This window comes from Sphaerodactylus townsendi, linkage group LG05 (genome assembly GCF_021028975.2).
Source record: "Sphaerodactylus townsendi isolate TG3544 linkage group LG05, MPM_Stown_v2.3, whole genome shotgun sequence".
NCBI lineage: Eukaryota > Metazoa > Chordata > Lepidosauria > Squamata > Sphaerodactylidae > Sphaerodactylus > Sphaerodactylus townsendi.
Genome location: NC_059429.1, coordinates 40003487 through 40028850, shown reverse-complemented (window position 1 = coordinate 40028850; position 25364 = coordinate 40003487). Strand labels below are relative to the sequence as shown.

The 25364-nt window shown below is 44.3% G+C and overlaps 1 protein-coding gene across 1 annotated transcript; it reads left to right on the top strand.

Annotated features, from left to right (window-relative positions):
• The first annotated feature begins 11672 nt into the window (after positions 1-11672).
• On the top strand, positions 11673-24454 carry F3 (coagulation factor III, tissue factor). The gene is made up of 6 exons (XM_048498556.1): positions 11673-12050; positions 14648-14762; positions 17712-17896; positions 20646-20827; positions 21856-22015; positions 23607-24454. Exons 1-6 carry the CDS (start codon positions 11966-11968, stop codon positions 23750-23752), a joined length of 873 nt encoding a protein of 290 aa, XP_048354513.1. The 5' UTR covers positions 11673-11965; the 3' UTR covers positions 23753-24454.
• Positions 24455-25364: the final 910 nt, after the last annotated feature.

Genomic DNA, 25364 nt, shown 5'->3' with positions numbered 1-25364 from the left:
ACACCTTAACCATTATACCACACTGAGTCTCTGCAGATTGAATTCCCTTTGATTAAACATGCAGGGGATTGTGCCATTAGTGATATATTAAAGGCATTCTGCACATGCTTTCAATCATTTTGTTACCAAAATCTTTGAAAAAGGCTACCTGCTGATTTCTGAAAGCAAAGGTGATGGAACACCCAAAAGTATCTTTCATGGAATAATCAATTATCTGGTTTGAGAGGTTTGTATATGCAGTTAATTACCCAGTGATGGGAAAATGCCATCAACTTCTACAGGTAGCTAATGGTCTCCTTGCTTGGTGTTATTTTATAACATGAAAAATGAGTTGGAGGAGCAAGACTTCCTATCTTGTCCTTGATCTCCATTTTGGGCCAGTATTTGACTGACATAGCCGCTAACCCTGGAACCTTAATAAAGAATACAGAAAACACAACAACAGACCAACAGGACCACTACGTAATTGTGGGTCAACTAGAATTGCGAATTTGAAATAACCAAATAATAACTTTAGAGGTAGAGTAGCACGTCTGGATCATATGTCTAGGGGAGGGCCAAGATGGCCTCCTATCCCCCAGGAGAAGGACCCTTCTAAACTTGCTGCCCTTAATATCGATTCAAGACTTCTTTTTCTGATAAAACAACTGCACACCCAAAACTCATGCCAGGTAAAAGACCACAGGGGATTTTTGTCGAACTCGGTCCAGGTAAAAAAGGGAGTCAAACAAGGCTGTGTACTAGCCCCCTTATTATTTAACATCTTCTTACATGACCTCCCCATAGCCCTGGCCCGAGTGGATGGGCACAGCCCTAAGATCAGCCCAAAGCATGTCCCTCTCCTGTTATTTGCGGACGATGCAGCCCTATTATCCCTCTCTCTTGTGGGTCTAACAAGACTCCTGCATGGATTCATTGACTTTTGTGAGACAAATGATCTGCAGATGAATTATGACAAAACTAAAATCCTGGTTTTTGGAAAAAGCAGTAAAAAAACAAGTCTGGAAGATAAAGGGCCACTACATTGAGCAAGTTAAAAATTTCAAATATCTAGGACTCTGATTTAGCAATAACTTGTCGTGGTCAACTCATCAAAAATATATATTGGCTCGGGCCCAGTCAAACGCAAATGCCACTAGGAGGTTCTATCATTCTAGGGGCAACCAATATATTCCCCCAGCTCTGCAAGTTTTCAAAGCAAGGGCGAGAGCACAACTGCTTTATGGAGCGCCCATTTGGTTAACACTCAGCAACAGTGCAATTAGATCATTCCATTCTAAATTTCTGCATAAATTATTTGGCGTGCCAAACTGCGTCCCATATGCAGTTCTATGTCTAGAATCTGGCCAATACTCTATAGAGGCCACTATTTGGTTAAACATCATAAAATTTTGCCTGCATATTCATTATCAAAGCTCCAACAACTCACTGACGCAACTCACCTTGAGAGAGCTCCATCACTCTAAATGGTGCACAACAGTTATAACAAAGATTGGGGAATTGGGCTATGATAGTGACTCTCTGAACATGCTAACCCTTACTGAGACATTTGCCCTCATCAAAGAGCGGCTACTAGCAATGGATTGTCAACAACTGCAGAGCTTGGCCAACAAATCCTGCTCGCCAATGAATGTGGCAACTCCATTTGTGCAGGGAAACCCAGCCTACTATATTGCAGCGCTTACCAACCTTATATATAGGAGAGCATACATGCTGGCTAGATTTAATATTATGCCATCCCCGCTCCATAGAGGAAGACTCAAGGGTCTACCAAACGACAAGAGGCTTTGCCCCTGCAGCCCAGGGCAGTTGGATTCCATTGCGCACATTCTCCTCCACTGCCCACTTTACCAGATTCCAAGATCCAGCTTATTATTACAAATCATTGACTCTATGAAAACCCTGACAGAGCTTGATAAAGTAAATATGCTCTTAAACTGTAATGACCTTGACTGTTGTCTCGCAGTGGCAAAGTTTCTGGCTGAGGTTTGCGAACTGAACTTATGATCCAGTGTGAAGTTTTATCTAGTAATTTTAACTGTATTTATATTGTATGTTCTGTATGCCAATAAAGGCTTATTGAATTGAATTGAAGAAGGACCCTTCCCAGTAAGTATCCAATGGTCCGTTCTCCTGGAGGCGGAGGCCATCTTGGTGGGACCTGCCAAAACAGTGTCCTCCAACAGGGAGGGTTAGACATGATAATCCAGAATGTGCTCCAATACCCTCCTGCCAAAAGCTGTTTCAGCAGCAGTCCATGAATGTAGCTTATAGTGCTTAACAAATGAAGACAGGAATAACCAAATTGCCGCCTTACATATGTCCTCCACTGAGGATCTGTTTCTCAATACTGCATTAGCCAAAGCACACCTGACTGAGTGTGCAGTGATGCCCACTGGGATTGGTAAATGTTCTGCTTTATGAGCCTCAATTATACATGCCTTGAGAGTGGAACTAATAGAGGCTGCCGACATCTGGTGACCCAAATTTGGGGGAGCGACATTTACGAACAAGTTGTCTGATTGTCTAATATTTTCTGTCCAAATGATAAAGGCCTTGAGAGCTCTGCGTGCATCCAAGTTGTGCCAAAGTCTATCCTTAGGATGGGAAGGTTAGGGGCAAAAATTTGGAATGACGATTTCTTGTCTCAGGTGGAATGCTGAACTTGCCTTAGGCTTGAACATGGGATCTGTACCCAGGACCACCCTGTTGGGGTGAAAGATACAGAAGTTTGAGTTGATGGAAAGGGCTCGCAGTTCCGAGAGCTGTCTGGCCAAAGTAATGGCTACGAGGAATAAGGTTTTCATTCTGAGCCATTTGAGGTGTATAGATTGAACCAGCTCAAATGGGGACTTTGTAAGTGCAGACGGGACTGAATGTAACCTCCAAGAGGGGAATCTGTTAACTGTTGGTGGTTGAATTTGACATACCCCCTTCAGGAATCTCACAACATCAGAGTGACACGATGCCGGCATCCCATGAAACTTAGGCCAAACTGTGGACAAAGAAGCCACGTGCCTTCTCAGGGTTGAACTCCACAACCCGAACTTGAAACCTTCCTGGAGGAACTCCCAAAACATTTTCCGTTTGGTAGGATCCAAGTGATGGCTTTTTGCCCAGTGGACGAAGGTTTTCCATGAAGCATTATAGATTCGTACCGTGGCCTGATGTTTGGAAGTCAGCAAGGTATCTGTCACTTTGTCAGAATAGCCCCTCTTCTTCAGCTTCTCCCTTTCAACAACCACATGGTCAATTGAAACCATTCAGGATTCGGATGAGTCAGCAGGCCCTGAGTGAGCAGGTCTGACAACACTATGAGTATTAGAGGCGGTTGTATTGCCAGCTCCCGAATAACCCAGTACCAGGGCCGCCTTAAGGGGCCAGGGCTACTAAGATCACCAATGCCCTTTCTGCCGTGATCTTTTGCAGTAACTTTGGGAGAACCGGAACTGGAGGGAAGGCATACAGTGTAGTCGACCCACGTGGTCAGCGTAAGAACGAGACGAGACGCGGAGATAACATCTGGTGGAGATCGCCAGCAGCGGGAGCCCGGAGGTCCGTGTTCCTAGCGAGTCTCCCCGCGTGCCGGTTCCTGGCACCTTTTATTGTTATTCTATCGGGCGCGGTGTAGGAGGGAGGACCGGGGAGTTCCGGAGAGCTGGAGGCGGGAGGTCGGGAGATCATCATGTGATGCATGATCTCACCTGGCTACGCAGGCGGAGAGGAGCGTAAGCCGCCTGAGCCTAATCCTCACCTTGGGTAAGACCATTGTCCCTGCGTACCGTGACTGAGCCAGACAGTTCATGACCCGTGACTCATAGGGGATGAGGAGGGGTGCGGTGCGACCAGAAGGCCGAGGTCCGCTTGAAGCGCCCCAACGTTTCTACCACGGTGCTGTTAGTCAGCAGTGCATTACTACATCTCCTCCTTTTACATTTTAGAAAGGGGACCAAATGCTATGGGCGATTTAAAGGACGCTTTTGTCTCCTCCGTCACGCCTGGTCAAGCTGGACCGAAGCTGCTTGTGTAACATTAGAACTTGGCTATGGGTAAGGGAAATTCGAGGGGCTTTACACACGTTACAGGCAATATTAGACACACATTGAACGTAAAACAAGATCCGGATAACGAGGCACACAATTAAAACCAATGCAGAGCTGCACAATAGCACTTCAACCATCCTCCCGGCAGCCAGCTCCAGAGGGCTGACCACCAATGGGGAAAACATCATATTTCAGATTAGATACAACTTCTTGCAGCTCACGACTTTCATATGAATCAATTGGGAAATTATCAGAAAGATTAAAAACAACACATATTATGTACATTCTCACAACCTTGGTGATGTAATAACAATAAGTAATCAATAGCGGCACGATTGTCTAGGGTCGCTTGACGAAGTTCCTGCTGCTCGGAGGCCAGAGCATCCAGAGCAATGGAGGTAGAGTTGATGGACTTCGCGAAGGGCACAGGCCAGCCGGGCCAATAGTCTTAGCATTGTAAGAAGCGAAGTCCGGGACTCCCACTAGGAAGTTGGCGAGGGAGACGAACTCCGCTGAGAGGGCGACCGCCGTCCGGCTGCGGAGGTCGAAAGGCAGAGCGAGCTGCTGGGCGGGCGCGGCCGGCTCCCCGGGTGGAGCCTGGGGTAGGACGATGGTGAGGCTAATTGAGGCAACAAAGAGTTCCGCAGAGAGTCGGGCGGGAATGTAATTAAACGCTTCTTCCCCGCAGGTCCAGAACCAGCCCCTGGGGAGCAGGATGTTCAACACGGGGAATGTCCTCCATGTGTAGTTCCACTGGCCGAGCCGATGAATGGGCCCGGTCGGTTCCTCTTCAAGCTTAAGGCGTGATGCGGCGCAGGTGTTGGGGATTCGTGGTTAGCTACAGTCTTGGTGACAAGGGAGAGAGCGCCAGCCGGAGGGTTTGGACGACGGGTCCCAGTCGCAGCCTCATAGAGTACCTGATGGATGAGGCATTCATGAAGGGGTTTAGCCCAGACTCCGCTAGGAAGTCTCCTGGGCGCTTTGCAGACGGGGAGCAGGCAGGAGCTTAGCAGGTCTCCACCTGTGGCAAATTCGGGCCCAGGCAGAAAGATGAGACGCTGGCAGCTGCAGCAAACTGCTCCCAGATGTTGGTCTGGTGAAAGCTCGTCAGGGTGGCCGATCGCCATCGGCAGGAGGCAGCAGAGCAGGCAAAGGATGGTGGCTGCCGAAGTTACGGTGATGATCGCAAAGAGAGCGGCACAGAGGTTCTCGGGTGTCTCGGGTGGTCTTGCTTACGAAAGCAGCTCTAGGGCTTGGCTGGTGGTCGCCTCTTGACGCCTCCCCCCCAGGTCATTCGGCTCTTTGGGCGCTGGCTTAATGGGCAAGCTCCTGTTGAGACCGGGCTAAGGGATCCTTTAGAGAGATGTGTTCCATCTCGATGGGCTAGTTTCTCCTGGCCATTCCATGGGCTGGTCCCTGTCAAGCATGTAATCGGAGTCCACAGGACCTGTAGGAAGAGGGATCAAACACACCCCCTTCCCCAGGTTATGGGGATGGTCCCGCCAGGCTCAGTTCTAGAGCCGGATGGCGGAGATCGGGATCGGGTTTTTTGCTTGAGTTGGGTTTAGAGTTTAGAGTTTAATATAAGAAGGCTTGTTTTGCAGCCTGTGAAGGTTGCTTTTAATGCAATCCTTCTGGGGGCCGCCTACTCCTCTTTCTTTAATTGTTTGACAGGGAGGGCAGGAGGTGTAATGCACCCTGGTGGGAATTGGCTTCAGAGCCGCCATCAGGGTGCCAAGCGAGGGTCCCGAGCCTCGAGGGGAGGGAACAGGCGGTCCTGGGGATTGTGGGTATGCATGCTTAATCAGCAACACAAAGGGGCTTTGGAAGCTTTTGGGATGGGTGCATCCGGGGAATGAAGCAATCAGGCGATTAGAGGCAGATTCCCTATCAACACAAAGGAAAAAAGGGGTTCTTTGCAAGGGAGTTGCACTTACCGTGACCTTGGTGGCTAATGGCAGGAAGCTGGAGTGGCGCTGAAATTTGTGGATCGAATTATCTTTGGGAGATGCCGCCTACCAAAACCACTCGGCCAAGCATCTTAGAAGTGATGATAGTGCTATAATGCCATCACCACTGGAGGCTTCCAAACTGGTTTGTGGGTGAATTTGCAGCGCAGCCTCCTCTTTTAACTGGGGCCTGTCCTGGCAGTGCTGCGCGTACCAGGATCGGGCCCAGATTTTAATCCAGGGAGTGGCCAGTCAGCCAATTGGCCTCCCGCCTTCTACTGGTCGAAAACAGAAGGAGAAGAGAAAGGGAGAGGGAAACAGTTTCCACGGAAATAGAGAGAGTGAATTTCTGAAGTCACAGTTGGGATCAATGATCTGTGATGGCTTTACCCATCCCAGACCAAAGTCGCTTTGACCTGACTCATGAGGTCCCTTCCCCAGAGATTGACATGGATGTCTAAACGATGCTATGGACTGCAGCTGCCGCCAAGTCCTGGGCTGTTGACCGTGAGCGGGCGGATGTCTGCCTCATGGGTCTGTCTCCCCACCCCAGATGTGCGCGGCAAGCCTCGGTCGGCCACTGGTCGGGCCACAATTTCGGCTGCTCTGATGATCGGTAACATCAGCCGTGTCCACCAGGCCTTGAACATACATCCTTCTATGGCGAGCTCCAGGTATGCTGGAGCTCCTCGATATGCCTCCACCGCCAAGCGACGTGGTGTAGGCTGCTGCTTCATGTTGGCTGCCAGCCAGCTTTATTACGGCAGCGGGCAGCGCATGGGCAAGAGAATCAACTGAGCGCAGCTGGCTCCAGCAGGCAACCTCTGTGGGATGTTTGTCCAGACTTGAGATGGATGGGTCCTGGAGTCGATCACTGGGACGATGAACAGTCCCTGTTCAGCTGCAGAGGCTCTTCCTTGGCAGCACCCAGCCCAATAGTCCCGGTAGGGATGGGCTCGCCATACTCTGGGTTAGCTGGCCAAGAACCCTCGTGGGGAAACTTAAAGGAGATGGGCTGGGTGTACGCGGTACGGTGATGCCAACAATGAGGTGGCTTCTTTGGTAGGGCCTTGGTGTTTGGGTCTGCTCTAGTATTCTCCTCCTGGTCCTGGGTTGGGGAGAGCCCGGGCGGGAGTTTCCCCATCGGGCAGTCGCTTCTCCAGTGGAAGCCTTTCTGGCATCGGGTAAGGCACCGGTTTTAGGTGGCCTCTGGGAGGGATTCTCCTCCATCGGGTTGTAGGCCCCCACCGGCTGCCTACACTCCCTTCGAAGTGTCCGGTCTGCCGCGGTTATAGCAGTCATTCCGAGGCTGCCTCCCGCCGGTGGAGAGTAAGGCGCGGTGAGGCTGGGCTTGGTACGGAGGGATCCATGTCCTGGCAAGCCTTAAGCATGTCGGCCAGTTCAGGATTTTTGCCCAGGCCCGCGACGTTCCGCGGCACCTCGCGGGAAGCCGCTTCTTTACAGGCTTACATGAGGAGCTCGCTTTTGGGCCTCCCTTCGCCACACCGTCTCTTGGAGCTTCCTGGAGCCTGTTCACAAACTCGCATAGGGCTCTTGGGGTTTTGCCGGATGGTGGAGAAACTCTGGCTGGCTGGCCGGCATTGGGGACTTTGATAAATGCCTTATAGGTTTAATTTCAGAGGCTGGTAATCGTATGGGTGGCCTCAGGCAGGACAATCTGATCGCTAGCTGGCGAAAGCATCGAAACCGGTAAAGTTGAGCGGTTAGGTAGGCGCCGGAGGCTGCCCCCCGTTGATGCATTGCTGGCGGAATCCGCTTCCAGATCACAAATTGTGCAGGGCTCAGGAGCATGTAAAGGTGGTTTCCAGTCGCCCGGAACCATTAGGTGATTCCTCGCGATTGCTCAGCATGCCTCTCAATGTAGGGGTTGGGTGATTCCTATCGCCTCGCATCGCTTATGGAGCTCAGTGAGGATGTTATAGTTTAAAGGGCGGTGCACTCGGCTAACCTCGGTTTCTAATGACGCACCTCCCCTCGGTATTCTGTGAAATGGACGTAAAGTACAATGCAAGAATATCGGTGCATCGCCTTCCGGCCAGGGTTTCTTTCTTCTGCAGATCGCAGATGGCCACGCTCTGTGAGAGTTTGAAACCCGCCATTACGGGCGCTGACGGAGGTGCAGTGGCTTCGAAACAAGGCGGAGCAGGAGGGGCGGCTGAGCCATGGAGATTTTGAAATGGCTAAGGAGCAGGGCAGAAGGAGGGACAGGCCCAATTTAGTGGATAGAGAAAATCGGGTTGAAATTGGAAGGTGAAAGATCGAAGGAGGGCGGCCTACAGCAAGGGGAGCCATAGGTCTGCAGGCTGATGGCGACATAACATTGTCTCCATCGCCAGTAGTAGTGACATCGGGCGCTTAGGCTCTGTAGCGGAAGAGTGCTCGATGTTTTCCCCAGTCCTTAAGATTCAATGTCCCTCTGGGTACCATGGACACTGAGCTTCAATTCTCAACCACTTTATGCAGCTCCCCTTCTTTACGGGGACCCTGCCGCATTTCGCCAACACTTTCAGTTCGCCAACGCAGCCGGTCATAAGCCCTGCTTCTTTGTAAGCTCCCATACTCACCGTGTTCCGCCGGACGAGAGAGTGTCCTAGGACGCTGTTGTCTCTGGATGCCGATCCAGAGGGACAGGCTACGATACCAAACGGTGGGTCCTCCTGGATGTCGCATCCAGCCGGACTTCGGGTATCGCTGCCCTTCCCCAGGCGACGGTGAGCAGGGTGGAGGTTCGAGGATTCCCGGGTTTCGGCACCAGCTTGTAGTCGACCCACGTGGTCAGCGTAAGAACGAGACGAGACGCGGAGATAACATCTGGTGGAGATCGCCAGCAGTGGGAGTCTGGAGGTCCGGTTCCTAGCAGAAGCCCCCCCGCTGTGTCGTTCCTGGTGCACCTTTATTGTTGGCTCTATCATGCAGTAGGAGGGAGGACCGGGGAGTTCCGGGAGAGCTGTGGGAGGCGGGAGGTCGGGAGATCATCATGTGATGCATGATCTCACCTGGCTACGTGCGGAGAGGAGCGTAAGTGTCTGAGCCTAATCCTCACCTGGGGGCAAGACCATTGTCCCTGCGCCCGGTGACTGAGCCAGACAGTTCATGACCCGTGACTCATAGGGGGATGAGGAGTGGGGGTGCGGTGCGACCAGAAGGCCGTAGGTCCGTTGGCGTCCCAACGTTCTACCACGGTGCTGCTGGGTCAGCAGTGCATTACTACATCACAGCAGTGCTTTGGGCCATGGAGTTGACAGGACATCTGTGGCCGCTGCCCTTGGATCGAAGAACCTTGACAAGCCACCTCATTAAGGGTCACCATAAGCCAGAGGTGACTCCCATGGCAAGAAAAAAAAGCAGAAATGGATATGGCAATGTGAACCCAGCTAACTACTTTGTCCTGCTTACAAATTGTTGGACTTCACTTTATTCTCAGAATCAACATAATTGCTTGTTTTTGTAAAAGGAATCTAGAAGATAAACAGCTAGGCAAGGGACTATGAGCCAAGAACTGAGGAAATGGCAAAACCCTTGATGTCAGCCTCTTTGAAAAAGAGATAGCCAAGAACCAGAGGAAAACAAAGTACTAACGACTGTCCATTTCTGTTACAGCATGCACGCCAGATCCATATACAATCACGGAACAAACTAATGCCTGATGCCATAGTTTATTAATGGAATGGCTAACCTTAAATGACTAGGGCTATAATCCTCAACTGTTCAATAGGATTTAAGCATGCTGTGCCGTCGACGACATTTGAAAGCAACCCTCTTCACATACAGTTAAAATGAGGCATGTTCAATGCGCTGTTGAAGGCTTTCACAATTGGAATCAACCGGTTGTTGTCCAGGCTGTATCACTGTGGTCTCATAGTTTTAGCTCCAGATGTTTTGCCTGCATCTTCAGAGGCATGTGTTTCTCTTTTAATTTCTCAACATTGTTTCACAGAGAAAAACACATCTTACACACATGACATGCCTCTGAAGATGCCAGCCATAGGTGCAGGTGAAATGTTAGGAGCAAAAACTACAAAACCACAGTCACCCAGCCAGGAAAACCCACAACAGCTAGTAAGATGTGCTCCATTCCATCTAATAGTTCCATACAACACCAACAAAATGTCAAGGATGCCAAGAATGTTGGCACAAGCATGTTTGCCAGTGAACTTACCTTGAATAAAGTCCTTTACTTAAATACACAGCAAGCTCCTACCTCAGTTGTCTTTGTATCTTCCAATGAACACTGTCTTGAGCACTGTGTCAACTCAAGTATTTTTGCTCCTGCAGTGCGCTGCATCATTTATACTGAGAAGTCAGGTCTTGCCTTTGTAATAAGTAATAGATAAATTGCAGCCGGTGGTCATAACTGCATTTGCACAGTCCACTAACTCAGTCTTTCATTTACCAGAGAATAGGCACATATTTTATCAGGTCATAGCTGGATCACTAAAGTTATCTATTCACCAAGCACAGAGTCACAATTTGCCACACAATTTGCCACACAGGAGCACAAGTTTCTGCTCCTGACCATTCAGATATATTCTCTAAGTAAACCTACCAAAAATGCATCACCAACTTTTTGCTTTTGTGCAGCTTGCATCATCTATTGTGAAATGATCACACGAAATGATGGCAAGATTAGGTAATTCAAGAGCAAAGTCACGCAGGGACACCTAAGTAGTTAATCTCAAACAGATCTCAAATTGATTCTTCCTTTCTTTAACAATATGCCTGTTAACTACTGAAGGTACTCACAGATCGAACGTGGTAAGGCAGCAGCTGTGAGAAAGTTCTAATGGTGCAAATGAACACATCCACATCCGGACACATCCAAACACATTGCCAGATGATTAGTTATTTCTCTTATCATAATCAGTAAGTTAAAATAAAAATATTCAGCAGACCAACAAACTTAGCATTTGCACCACATCATGAAAGTCAGATTTCTCACTATTTCTCCTCCCTGATATAGACTATTTTACCTCATAAAGAAGCTTAGATTGAGAACTGATGAATGAAATAGCCCAATGATTTCCAATGCAACCAAGGATTTGAATGTGTCTCTAGAGATTTGTCCTTGCCTCAAGCACCCATGTACCAGATTGGCTCCCTCTGATTATCTGACTTGAAGATGCAGCCTTGAGGATGACTTCAAAAGTGCACCACGCCCTTGTAACATAAGAAGAAATGCTCTGTGTGCAAAGGGGAACTGATCTCTCTTGTAATCAGGTCAATCTTAAAAGTGAGGTAGACTTTTCCCCTTCCCTTTTTCAGATGACGTTATAGTCTTTAACTTAAAGAAGCCAGAATATTTTAGGAACACACTTTATAGGAGGTCAACTACAAATCTCTTCAGGATAGCTCCTTCTTTTAAAGGCATGGGTGTAAGGAGACACTCGACAGATTTCCCCAGTTTGGGCATTAAACTGTTCTGGCTCTGGTGGTGCTAATCTCACACACACACACACACACACACACACACCCCGCGCAACCAGGCTTCAGGGTCGTGTCCTTTCCAGCCACTTATGGAAACAACCAGGCGGGGCAATGTAGGAGAGGAACTCGTGCCCTCCCTTTGCCGAGGGTCGTGCCTCTTCAATCCCTACGCAGCCGCTTGGCAGCCCTTGGCTTTTCCAGCTTCTTCCCTCCCCTCCTGCCTCTGCCTGAAGCAACTCAGCAACCGCCCCGTCGCTCACCTGGCTCCCCCAGTTCCGCGCCGGACCAGAGAAGGAGCGGCTCTGATGAGCGGGAGTGGGCGTTGAATCACAGCCAGTGACTCAGCCCTCCAGCCAGCCCCCGTCTGCCCGCTCGCGGTGGACTTCCCTGGGGGCCGGCGCTTATAACTTTGGCACATTCGCGGTTCTCTCACAGAGTTCCCTCCTAAGCCTTTGCGCCTCTGCCTACCTGAGCACCGACTTGCCCCCATTTCTCTCTCTCCTACGTTTTACCCAGCGCTAGGGCGAGATGGCGGCAGCAGCAGCAGCAGCCGCCTCCGGTAGCCAAGCGTTGCTCCTGTGCGCCCTGCTTCTCCAGCTCCGACCCAGCTCAGGTGAGTGGCCGGCGCGAGAAAGCGCGCTCTGGAACCTGCACCCGGCACGGGTTCCCCTCCTTGGTTTGCCTCGGAAGAACTGCGCTCTCGAGCCGAAATGAAAGGTGGTTGGTCTTTTTACGATTCCCGTTTATCGTGGGATGAGGGAGCATTTCCCGCGCAATTCTGCACCCTTGGCAAAATGGGACAACGAGGCTTTTTCACCTAGGACTTAACTACAGCTGAATTGGACGTGGTTCCCTTTGCTTTTCGATACAGCGCCCTGTGTAAGCTTTGAGAGGTTAAGATTGAAACGTTGGAGACGTTTATTCGGGAGTTACGGTTCAGCTTCCTCGGCACTGAATGAAGGACCCTTAAAGAACCTTTTAAGCTGGAGTTCTGCGACGGCGGCTCTTTCCAAATCGGCGTGTGTGGGTTGGTGTGTGTGAAAGCCGGAACTACCATAAATAGAAACTGCTGCGAAAACCGGAATGTGTTGGAGATTCTGTGCTCAAAGAGTAATATTTTAGAGAGGAACCTCTCTCAGTCTTAATCAGCCTCTTCCGGCTAAAGCTCATTGAGAACCGTAAAGTTGGCTTAGGGTGCAAGTTTCAAGGCTTTCAAGCCGGTCATGCTCACTTGCCAGGCAGGACTAGATTAAACATTGGCGCCAGTTTCTGAAGAACCCACATTTAAGGATTTCATCTGCGCAAAACTAGGTTTGCAGCTACATAACCTAGAATACGCTTGGGAAACTTCATGCCTTATTAGCTTTGTTCATTGAGATGCCTTGCAAAACTGGGTCCCTTGGCTAATTTTGTCCCTAACTAGTTTATTTCCTGAAGGTGCCCAGAACACAGATTCTGTTGAGGTTTTGTGGCTGGCAGGATAATGTTTATGTCATCCTGCCCTGACGGTGTGACGTTGATTTGTTGGAATACTTTATGTGTTGGGGTCTCTTAAAACCACCTGTTTTCCAGAACAGCCCTGGAAGTGAATTGTTTAAAACTCCTGTGACCCATAGCTACATTTCCATTTTTCATGTGAAACGGGTCGATTTGGCTAGCTGGAATGTCTTAAAGGTGGGCATCATGGCCTGTTCTTCTGTGAAGTTGTTTATTGTCTATGAGTGCTGTGAAATGCCGTGGTCGCTGCACTGTTGTCTTTGTGACCAGTTGATGGGATTGGACTTCTCAGAATTGGATGTTCAGGTTTTTTTTTTTTTTGTTAAATTGGTTTTGGTTGTTAACAGTTAATAAAACATTGGCGATACAAGGGACTCAGTTCTCATTGTGAGGGCTCTCATGGGTTTGGCATATTCCAATAACCGATTTGGACAATTAGACTTTTCAAATTACCATTTTGTTCCTGTCTAATTATTCCATCTGCTCCCCAAAGCTAACTTACATTGTACTGTGATTTTAGCTGGTCCTAATGAAGGCGTTACGATACTGGTTTGTGCATTTTTGTGATAAAATTTTATTACACTTTTCATTCCAGGTCAACTGTTAGGAGATATATGGCCAAGCACTTTAAAAATCCAATTATAATTCTTATGCCATTTTTATCCCTTAATGCTTCATAGCATTGTTCCTGTGTTTTTATTTTATTTTATGGTAATCAAGCCTCAGCATGTATTCAAGAATAAAATATTAAAATTACATTTTAAGTAGTGTATCCTACGTGGGGATTATAAAAATCAGGTCAGAATGTCACCTCCTTTGCTGAGGAATGTGTAACTTTGGCAATGCACATGTTTTTGTGCAACATTATGGCTATGATGAATGGAATATAGTTAGAACAGATTCTCCTACTAGTTCAGAAAACAATGCATATTATCTGTGAATTAACATTGAGAGAAGGATTGTAAAGGAGGATTTTAAAAATTGATACCTTTAAAAGGAATGTGTATACTTTTAAATATAGAATTACTTTTCTTAAAAACAGACAGTTTTTAAAAATGCAGTTGTAGATGTAAGTGGTTCATAGTTGGCTAATTTCCCCCTCCCCAATAGCAGATGAAATTTGGTTATTATTAAAGAATGAGCAAAATCCCAATTATTTTTTCTAATCATTGCCTTCGGAAGCCAATTATTAGCTCCGTTGGTTGTGGTAGGATAAAAGGCTTAAGCCTTGACCTGAAGGAAATGACACATGATTCCCAGAATAAGGCAGTGTTGTTGCATACGTGTGTTTGTGAGGAGAATACAAATGTGATGCATTGAAAAGAAATCTAACTGGAGCAGAAGAAAAGAAGTGCTCTGCAAATATTCAGCATTCAAAGGGGTTTGCCATGGCACAGCTATGAGAGCAATTCTGCACATTTCCCTTAAACGTAATCTTGTAGGTATACTTGGAGTATGTTTGCAATTCAAAATTCAAACCATGGTATTTTCTTCAAAAATCCGAGAACTGTATGAGGGATCTCTAACAGAAATTCTCAGTACCAAACTACAATTTTAAGGATTCTTTGGGAGAAGCCTTGAAAATTAAATGAATATGTTTATTATTTAGGTGCATACTGGTTAGTCATTTGTAGCACACTCAAACTATCATAGTACATGGGACTGCAATGTATCACTTGACTGAAACTGGTTCTCTCAATTCTGTGTTTGAAGGTTACTCTGAAATACCAACAGCAGTTAATATTACTTGGTCGTCCATCAATTTTAAGACAGTACTAGAATGGGAGCCCAAGCCATCAAATTATTTTTACACTGTTGAAATAGATGGGTAAGTTGCATTTGGGTAGTGTGTTTTCTGTTTCTTTTCTTCTGACTTAAAATCTTATTTAATGATTGACAAATAGTGCAACTCTAAACCAAATTATACACTTCTAAATCAATTGAAGTGTGCTTACAGTGATGTTGTTCTGTTTAGAATTGCACTATAAAAGAATGTAGGAAATAAGAATATCACAGCATGTTTCATTAGGACTGAGTTCCATGTGAGGTTGCAAATTTATAGACAGTTTTGGAGTAAATCTTATTGAAATGTTCAGACAATAATATTGGAATTTTAGGTTAATCTGAATAGGATTGAACAGTTAATATGGAATGTCAAAACAAGCAAACCAAAAATCCCACTCAAAGGTAAAGAAGTTGTTTGATTCAATCCTGGGTATTTCAAGCAAATTTGCCTACATAGTTACAAAGCTATCCTCTCAATGTAGAAAACCTTTCTGATTTCCATGATGTTTTCACGGGCCCTCAATATCAATTTGTTAGTCTGTTTCCATATAATTCAAATAGGATTTGATCCAAAGTTAAATAGTGCTTTATTTCTTTTTGCATCTTGTATTAGGATGCAGATCCACAATATTCTGATGCATAGGCTTTGAGCTGGTGTTCATTTTCTTTATTTCAGCATTTTAGGCTGCTCTCCCTTCCCTCATACACTCAAAGGACACACAGTAGCTTATGAAAAGGGTGCGGGGGGATAAAGTTGCAAAGCACAGAACAGACAAACAAATCTGGGTTGGTCCAGATATGAGAAGCCAAGGTTCCAAACTTAGAATACTTTGGATTGTGCCTGTGATCTTTAAAGTTTCTTTGATAAATACAGTTACTACAAATTTGAGGATGATTCTGAGCCAGCTGTCTCCAACATTTGCTCATGAGCTGTCACTAGTTCCAAGGACGTAGGTAAAAGGGGGGGGGGGTTTCCTCAGGTTCAAACCCACCCATTCATGTCCGAAGCTCCGCCCACCCGTTTGTGGGTTTTAAAAACATTTTTAGTGTTTTTTGGTTTTTGGCCTGCAGGGGGTGCATTGTTTAGACTAGCATCATCAAACTTTCAGGGAGGTTTGGTGAGGTTTGGTCCAGGGGGTCCAAAGGTATGGACTCCCAAAGTGGTTGCCCCATCCCCCATTATTTCCAATGGGAGCTAATAGAAGATGGGGCTACACCTTTGAGGGTCCATAACTTTGGACCCCTGAACCAAACTTCACCAAACCTGGGTGGTATCATTAGGAGAGTCTCCTAAAGATACCCTAAAAGTTTTGTGCTGCTAGCTTAACAATTGCACCCCTGACAGCAGGCACCCCCCAAATTTCCCCAGATTCTCCTTTTAAATCCACCCCCTTCGGCATGGATTTAAAGGGAGAATCTGAGGTCCTCAGTTTAGAAGAAGAAGAAGAGTTTGGATTTATATCCTCCCTTTCTCTCCTGTAGGAGACTCAAAGGAGCTTACAATCTCCTTGACCTTCCCCCCCTCACAACAAACACCCTGTGAGGTGGGTGGGGCTGAGAGAGCTCCGAAAAGCTGTGACTAGCCCAAGGTCACCCAGCTGGCGTGTGTGGGAGTGCACAGGCTAATCTGAATTCCCCAGATAAGCCTCCACAGCTCAAGCGGCAGAGCAGGGAATCAAACCCGGTTCCTCCAGATTAGAATGCACCTGCTCTTAACCACTACGCCACATTGAAAGTGATGCTGTTTCAGGGTAGGTGATAATCCACCTCAAAACAGCATCACTTTCAATGTTGTTTAACTGGGAACCCCAGATTCTCCCTTTAAGGTGGATTTAAAAGGAGAATTTGGGCTCTCTAGTTTAAACACCATTGAAAGTGATGCTGTTTGGGGGTGGATTCCAGCATTACTGCGGCTGCCTGGGGGGGACGGGATGCAAAACTCAGATTTTGCACCGGGCTCCATTTTCCCTCTATGCCTCTGCCCAGAGGGGAGGGGAGAAGGAACTTCCAGCTGCCTGCTGGGAGCCCCGCTGGTGGTGGGCAGGGCGGGGGAGTCTGCCATCCCTGGCCTTAGAGAGCTGCTTTTATAAGTGCTAGGCTGGGGGCGGGGCTTGGGGAGGCGTGGCCATGCCCTAGGGGCGGGTGGGGGTGTGGCTCCACCCCCGAGCCCCCCCATAAAAATCTATACCTACGTCCCTGACTAGTTCATCAACTACTGCAGAATAGTTTGTGTAGCTCCTAAAAGAATCAGGAAAATATCACTTTTAAAAATAAGATCTACTTAAAAAAAAAAGTCTGACTTTTTAACTTCATAGGATTTTTCTTTGTGCTGCTTTGCTGCTAGCTTCATCTCTAGTGTTCTTCCTAGCCTTGTCCTGTCCTAGATCAGAACATTATCTGAGTAACAGCTAAGGAACATGTACAGAGAAATAACTTGGAATATTGTTCATGATTCAGAAATATCCCTGTAATATAAAAAAATAAAGAGGTTGGCAACCCCTGAAGCCCAATGTTACAAAGTTATTGAAGAATTTAGATTTATATCCCTGTAAGGAGTCTCAAGATGGCTTACAAACTCCTTTTGCCTTCCTCTCCCCAAAACAGAAACCTTGTCAGGTAGGTGGCGCTTAGGGAGTTCTGAAGAACTGAGACTAGCCCAAGGTCACCCAGCAGACTTCATGTGGAGGAGTGGGGAATCAAACCCAGTTTTCCAGATTAGAGTCTACCTGTCCTTAACTACTATATCATGCTGGCTCTCTGAAAATGTTATAAATTCATAGGCAGAGGATGTTACTGATTTTTGTTAATGGTGGCTTACAAAACAAAAAAACAGTGTTTTATAATGATCTGGTTTATAATGGCACAAAAATGGTTGAAAGAGAACTACTGGTAAAAATAATGCACCCCCAGTTCACTGAACCACACTCGCTTCACACCTACTTGTCCTTGACAAATGTTACAGTTGGTTGAATCTCATACTCCCATTTTACAGACCGTCAGACCGGAAGAAAGCATGTATTCATTTTGCACGGACAGAATGTGATGTTACTTACCTTCTGGAAAATCCAAAAGATACCTACACTGCCCGTATATTGTCTGAAACACCACTAATGGATAACGGTGATTCTGACCACCCTCCTTATGCAACCTCTCCAACATTTATACCGTACGTTCAAAGTAAGTAAAAATAATTAATTATACATTTTGCACAGCATGGAGCACTCTACATATATTATGAGACCGTGGGAACAAACCTAAGCAATTCCCAAGGTATTCAGCGGAGCTTCCTCCAAGGAAAGTGACTTTAGGAATGCAGCCTATGGTTGTATCTTGGTGTCCGGCTGTGGTTTCAAAGGCTGACAAAGAGCGCCCTCTTGAGAACTGTCCGTGAACCCAGTCTCTCCTAAGAAGACACAGGCGATAATTCACACAGGCTGCCTGCTTTGCAGTTTTGAAATTCATTATTAAGGGATTAAACTACAATTTACTTGATAAATCCATAATTAGATTTCCCCCATTTTGTTTTTTTAATTGAAATGTAGCTATGAGGGACAGCCAATTTGATCGGAAGAGAGTAGCTAACCTCTCTTCTCATACACATTATTTCCCAAATCCAGTTCCCCTTTCCCAGGCTGATCTTTCCCTATTCTGTATTGCCACAACATCCTCTTGCAGTTTAGATTCTAATTGATTGAAATTCGGAGATACCTTATCTTAGAGTTTGCAGCTGACCCTCATCAAATAAATGATTGAAATCTATATGTAATTCTGTCCAGGTGGCCTACTTATTTCACAGTGTTTGAAAGATGATGGAGTATATATGATCTCTGAAAACACCTCAAAACACATTCTTATCCGTTTATTGTAAGCACTTTATTGAAACAGCAGCCCAATGTGTGTGTTAAGTGCTGTCAAGTCACTTTTGATTCATGGCGACCCTGTCAACCAGTTTCTTCCAAATTGTCCAAAATCTCCTTGCTTTGGTCTTGTAAACTGAGGGCCGTGGCTTTCTTTATAGAGCCAATCCATTTCATGTTGGGTCTTCCTCTTTTCCTGTTGCCTTCAACATTTCCTAGCATTATTGTCTTTTCTGGTGACTCTTGTCTTCTCGTTATGTGACCAAAGTATGGCTGCCTCAGCTTAGACATTTCATCTTCTCGGGAGAGTTCAGGCTCCAATTGATCTAGACTAGAGCTCAGTGGAGGCGGGGGCGAAGGAGCTGGTCCATGAGAACACTCTCTTCCAACATTTCAAAGCAATATGCTTTCTTCTTGTTAGCATTCCTTATTGTCTAATTTTCATACACAATAATAGGGAATACTATGACATGAATTATCTTGATCTTGGTTATATCCTTACACTTAAGAATCTTTTCTATCCCCTTCATAGCTGCCCTTCCTAGTTTCAATCTCTTTCTAATTTCTTGTTTGCAGTCTCCCTTTTGGTTGATGATGGAGCCAAGGAATAAAAAGTCTTCAACAATTTCAAATTTCCTCATTGTCTACCTTAAAGTTGAGTCATCACTTTTGTCTCCTTCATGTGCAGCTATAGTCCTGCTTTGGCATTTTCTCCTTTAACTTTCAGCAGTAGCTGTTTCAGGTCTTTGCTATTTTCTGCTAGTAATGTGGACTCATTAACATAGCTCCCTTCATGCCACCGTAATTTATGAGACACAAACTGATTTTTTCCTGACATAAATATGCAGTACGATCTCTACTGCCTCTTCTGAATCTAGCTTGACCCATCAGGCATTTCTCATTCCATACAAGGTAACAGTTTTTATTATGAGATTTTGAGCATCACTTTACTCATGTGAGAAATTAATGTGATAGTCTGATAGTTGACAGTCCGAAATTGTAGTTTTTTCTTCAAAAGACTCTTCTTGGAAGGTATCTGTCATCCTTTTATCTCTTCTGTATAGGTCTTCAATGTATTGTTTTAATCTTTTCTTTATTTTGTCCTGTTAATGCAGCCCACTATTTTTCTGTAAACAAATGTAAATAAAAGCATAACTTGGGCTTCCATGAACACTAAACCACCAGGCCAGCATTTTCCAATATCTGCTTGCATGGAAACCTCAAACTGAGGGAAGCAGCTAAGGGTGAACTTACTTCTGCATGCTGACCATTCATTATTCCAACAGTAAGAGGCAGTTTAGATGTATAAAATGGCCATCGCTCCATAAAACAGATTTCGTGTCACATTATTCTCAATGAATAAAGTTTACACGTTTAGCCAATAGTCACTGTTAATATGATAAATTGCCAAATGGTGAGCCTGTGTGTGTATGTTTGCTTGTGTGCACACGCCCTGAGGGAATATTTTTTAATTTCATGAACTTGTGCATGTTACATGCTGATTTGCTGCGTAAACATTATACACTTGTAGCATTATCCTTCCTTGTGGAGATTTCCTTGCACTGCCATAGACTTGTGCAAATGTTCTTGTTTTTGGACACACAGATTATTACTACAGCAGTAGGTTGGAACACTTGTAGAGATCCCTATGTTCATAGGCTACAAATGCGTAGTCCATGCATTTTTAATTTTCTGATGTATATGGGACACCTCTACATATACAGACTTAATTAGACATGGGAGTGGTGGTGAATTGTGATTATGGTAGTTACCCTGCCCACCCCCACACAACCCTGCACAAGAGCTACCAAATGATGTCTGCACAGGGTTAGAGTACTGACTTCAGTGGACTTACAAGGGCGTAACTACGTTTAGGACTGTACTTTGAATCTCATGATCAGGCTCAAACTACTGGCTAAATCCAGCCCACTGTATTGTGTGTGACTTTGATAAAGTTAACCCCTTCGATCACTGCACTGAAAAACTAGCTTATGTCTTAATAATAAGAACATGTTAGGAATTAGTTTTTGCCTTTCTCATGTATGATTAAGAAAATGCTTCTCTTTTAGCTATGATTGGAATGCCAACTATCAAAAAGTTTGAACAAAAAAATGACATTTTGAAAATTGTGGTAGAAGATCCGTTAACACCCTACAGATTTAAAAATTCTAGCTTTAAAACCATAAGAGATATTTTTAAAGATGAGCTGGAATACACACTGTACTACTGGAAAGATAAAAGTACAGGAAGGGTGAGTTTCTATTTTAAATCTCTAAGATCTTTATTTTTATATTCTTTAGTTAACTTATTATCTTTTCCAAAAGAAGTAAACTAGAATTATACATTAGCAATGAAAATATTTGGACCTGAAATGTTAATCATATAAATAAGTTGGACAAAGGCTGCTTCTATTTCCTTCCTCTCCATTTATTTCCCTTTTTTCCCTTTCTACTCCATGCCAGTCCTTTGCATAACTAATCTTCTACTGTTCCCCTCTTTTTAAGATACAATATTCACTAAGGATTTATGTTAAACCATCATTCATAAGAAAAGAAATGGTGAAAAAATTTAGGAGGGTATCAAATATTTCATAATACAGATCTAGAATTATAATTTTACATCCTTTGAAATTTGATTTATTTTGTACTCATATATGAAATGTATATGCTAGGAATCAAAAGCATCTGGTTTTTTTAGATAGATCTATTGAAACTGATAGAGAGCCAATGTTGTATAGTGGAGAAGAGCAGTGGACTCTAACCTGGAGAACTGGGTTTGATTCCCCACTCCTCCACATGAAGCCTGCTGGGTGATCTTGAGACAATTGCAGTTCTCTCAGCCCACATGGAGGCAAGCAATGACAAACTACCTCTGAACATCTCTTGCATTGAAAAACCTATGAGGTTGCCATAAGTCAGCTGTGAATGGACAGCACTTTCTACCACCACCAATGAAATTGATATATCTATATCTCCCTTAGATCTGTTATAATTTAACTTTGTGGTCTGCCTAAAGGACAAGGAGGAGCAGCAAGGAATGAGAGAGAGGGGAGAGATGGTGGAAGATGGAATTTCTTCCTCCTCTCTTGTTGCTTGCTCATGTGTCTCTTGTATTTTTTTCAATGAATCTGATACTATCAGTGTCAGCTAGAAGTCCTGTTTCTTTTGGCAGCCTTTCAGTTCATATGTACTGTGAATTTTCCCAGTCTGTAGTAAGTGTTAAAAGCTACAATAACTGCAAATGTATCTTCAAGGAAACTTTTTTTTTGCGTAATTGTAGAAAGAAGCAAAGACAAGAAGCAATGAGTTTACAGTCAACATCGACAAAGGGAAGAATTACTGCTTCTATGTTCAGGCTTTTATTTTGTCACGCACAGAGAACCGTAAAGGTGAAAAAAGCTTTGACAAATGTACCACTGTGGACAAAGCATCACTGGATGGTATGTACTGAATAACGCAATAAGCTTTGCCATTAGCACATTAGCTTTGCCATTAGGACATAAAATTTTCCTGCTTAAAAATCTTATGACTGAATTTCAGTCTAGATTACTTCTGTGTAATTTATCATGTCATCTCCTATTATAACTGATTTGCAACTACTAACCACTAAATATCTATTATGGACAAATTGTGTACCCTTTCTTTGCTCTCTCCCACTCAAAGACAACATAGATGAATGTATTGTCGAAGGCTTTCACGGCCGGATTCAACTGGTTGTGGTGCGTTTTCCGTGTTGTGTGGCCGTGGTCTGGTGGATCTTGTTCCTAATGTTTCGCCTGCATCTGTGGCTGGCATCTTCAGAGGTGTATCACAGAGTGAAGTCTGTTACCAGACCACGGCCACACAACACGGAAAACACAACATAACATAGATGAACTGTCGAGGCAGGGAGATATATATTATAGGCTATATAGGGTGTTACTATTTTTAGTTGCCATCCATAGATTTAATATTTAGGTTTTACTAATACTAATTTATTGCATTTTATTATACTATTATGTTTTCAATCTTTGTGAAATTATATACAGGTGCATATAGTCTGGCACAAATATTTATTTTACCTTATCTAAGAATCTTACTTAAATGGTAATAAATATCACATTACTAGAAAGGGGCTTTACCATTTAGAATAGAAATGGGAGTATGAATGATTTTGTAAAAAGAAAAAAAGAATCTATCTGAATATAGATTGGGCAGAAAGAACACTGAACTAGAGTTCTGGCTGATATGCTAATTTTGACATGGAGAACAACTTGATTTTTAACACCCACATATGTCTGAAGTGGAAAAGTCTTAAATTGTTTGACTGCTTAATGGTTCTGGAATGTGTAATCTGTCCCAAACAGAATTTTGAATTCAATAGATCTACAGCACTGGAGAAAAAAATTGTTGTGTGTAAAATATATGCCTGAAGTCGTTTCAAAGGATGTCACATTTAACTATATGATTTTTTTTTATTTCAGAGAGGATTAGGGACAAATATGGACATTCTACTTATGTACCTACCCCATTCATGTATAAATTGAAGGGGGGAGTGTACTGCTTTTCAAAAAAGAGGGATGTGCTGGTGAAGGAAGTTGACTTCTACTCTTCTTCCCTTCTACTGTGCTCTTTCACCCTTCTCCCTAGCTCATCACATATTCTGTCAGAGCCAGGCTGGGAAGAAAAGTGCCTAACAGTGCAGTCCTCTGAATACTTAGTAGTGAATCCTTTTGGAATAGACTAAGCAGGATTCCGGGTAGACTTATTTGGGATTGCTATCTGAAGCAACTGAGAGTGGGATGTAATACAGAGTTTAGCTTCCCCAAAAGTCTCCTCCTGCATTATTTATATGTTGTTCAGTCCCATGAATAAACTAATCAGGGCCTGGGGAGGTTGATTTTATAATTTAGTTCTAGACCAGTAAGGAGAATTACTCAACATATTTCAGAAATAGAATCATTTTTAGTTTTATCCCCAAAGAGCTGCCATGGGCTGTTGTATGAAAAATCTGTGATTTCTAAACAAATTTGCATTTTTCCTCTTTTACAGATTTTGAGCTAGAAGGAATGCTTGTAATTGGAGCTGCAGCTGTTGGAGTCTTCATATTATTTATTATTTCATGTGTGGTTGTTTATAAATGCAAAAAGTTCAAAGCTGCTGAAAGGGAAAAAGAGAATGCGCCACTGAATGCGTAAGGCAAAAGAACACAAGTTGAGTTTGTTACTGCTGCATAATGTTGTAAGAAAACCTCCAAGGTTCGTGGGAGCACTGACTTTTAAAACAAGGGACATTTGCTGTTTCTGTGAAACAGTTTCAGTACAGCTGACACTTCACTGAAAGCCTGTTTTATTCTGACAGCGACAACAATGAGAACTGATGGTATACATTAGCTGACAAATACACTGAAAATACTACTGTTTCTTCTGCACTTTTGGAAAACGTTTGGGTCAAAAGATCTGGGTATGTTACTTGATATGGGTTTAACAGCCTCAGAGATGTCATTCAAGGTGCAAGTCAACATGAAAGATCAGAGCACATCAGTTCCAGGTACTTATAATCAGCATCTAGGTTACAGATTCCTACTGACTTCTTTCAAACTGACTTTTGGAAACTTTAACTTGCATTATTGACAACAACCTTGAATTAACAGGTATGAGTCCTATACATATTCATTATGTATCAGGATTTAGCACTTTAAATATATATTAACTGCTGGACAGGTACCAAACTTCTAAATTGACATATGTCTGTATATTTGTGACTGAGGTTTCACATGTTACTGTAATCAATGTTAATATATTTATGATTTTTACAAATAGGTGTATAATTTTATATTTGTAAATATTGACAGTAACTTATTTCATATACTTTTATGGAAATAAAGGTGAAGGAGAATAATAGCTGATTCTTAATTTAAGTCTGTCTTTGCAGCGGATATTTAGGCCATTGAATGTGCTTACTGAATGTGTTGCCTGGGACTTACTTGCTTCTTCCTCAAAGCAAAGGGCAAGTCCTGCCTTCCCCCCACTTTCCTGGAGTAAAAACTGCTTTGGAAGAGCCCAGAAGGTATGGAAAGCAGCTGCCTCCATCATAGGCTATTTGGCTTGCAACTTCCTAACATTTGGAATTAGTTTTATTTGTGCCCTGTCCCTGAAGGCAGCCATTTTATTTTGGTGTCGCAGGCTGTCCTCAACATTCCAAAGGTGTCAACAAGTTTGGGAAACACCTGCAGTAGGCCCTTATTGATCTGAAAAACCAATAAAGACAAGCTTAGAATCTTAAGAAATAAAACAGGAACTGGAAAAGAATGTTGGGCTCATTCCGCACATGCAGAATAATGCACTTTCAAACTACTTTCAATGCTCTTTGAAGCTGTGCGGAATGGCAAAATCCACTTGCGAACAGTTGTGAAAGTGGTTTGAAAACGCATTATTTTGCTTGTGCGGAAGGGGCCTTGATTTCTTATTACCCTTTCAAGAACCAGAATAGTACCATTCTCTTAACAGCTGTATATTTTACCACTGTCTTATTTTATTCCTGGCTCAAATTGCTCCACTCTTTCTACTGGGACAGTTTCAGTTGTGAAGGGATTAAAGAATACACTGCTGACTACTTCAGGAGCAATAGGTGAAAATAACAAAGAAGACTCACCATGAACCAAATCTCCAGAAAGACAACAAAATTAAGTCATTGCTATGTTACAGTGACAAGCTATAACATCTGAAAAGTTATTTCTGGAACCAAATAACAAAGTAGACTAGCTCTGCCTCTTATTCCAGTTGAAACCTTTAAAGCTAGGCACCTTGG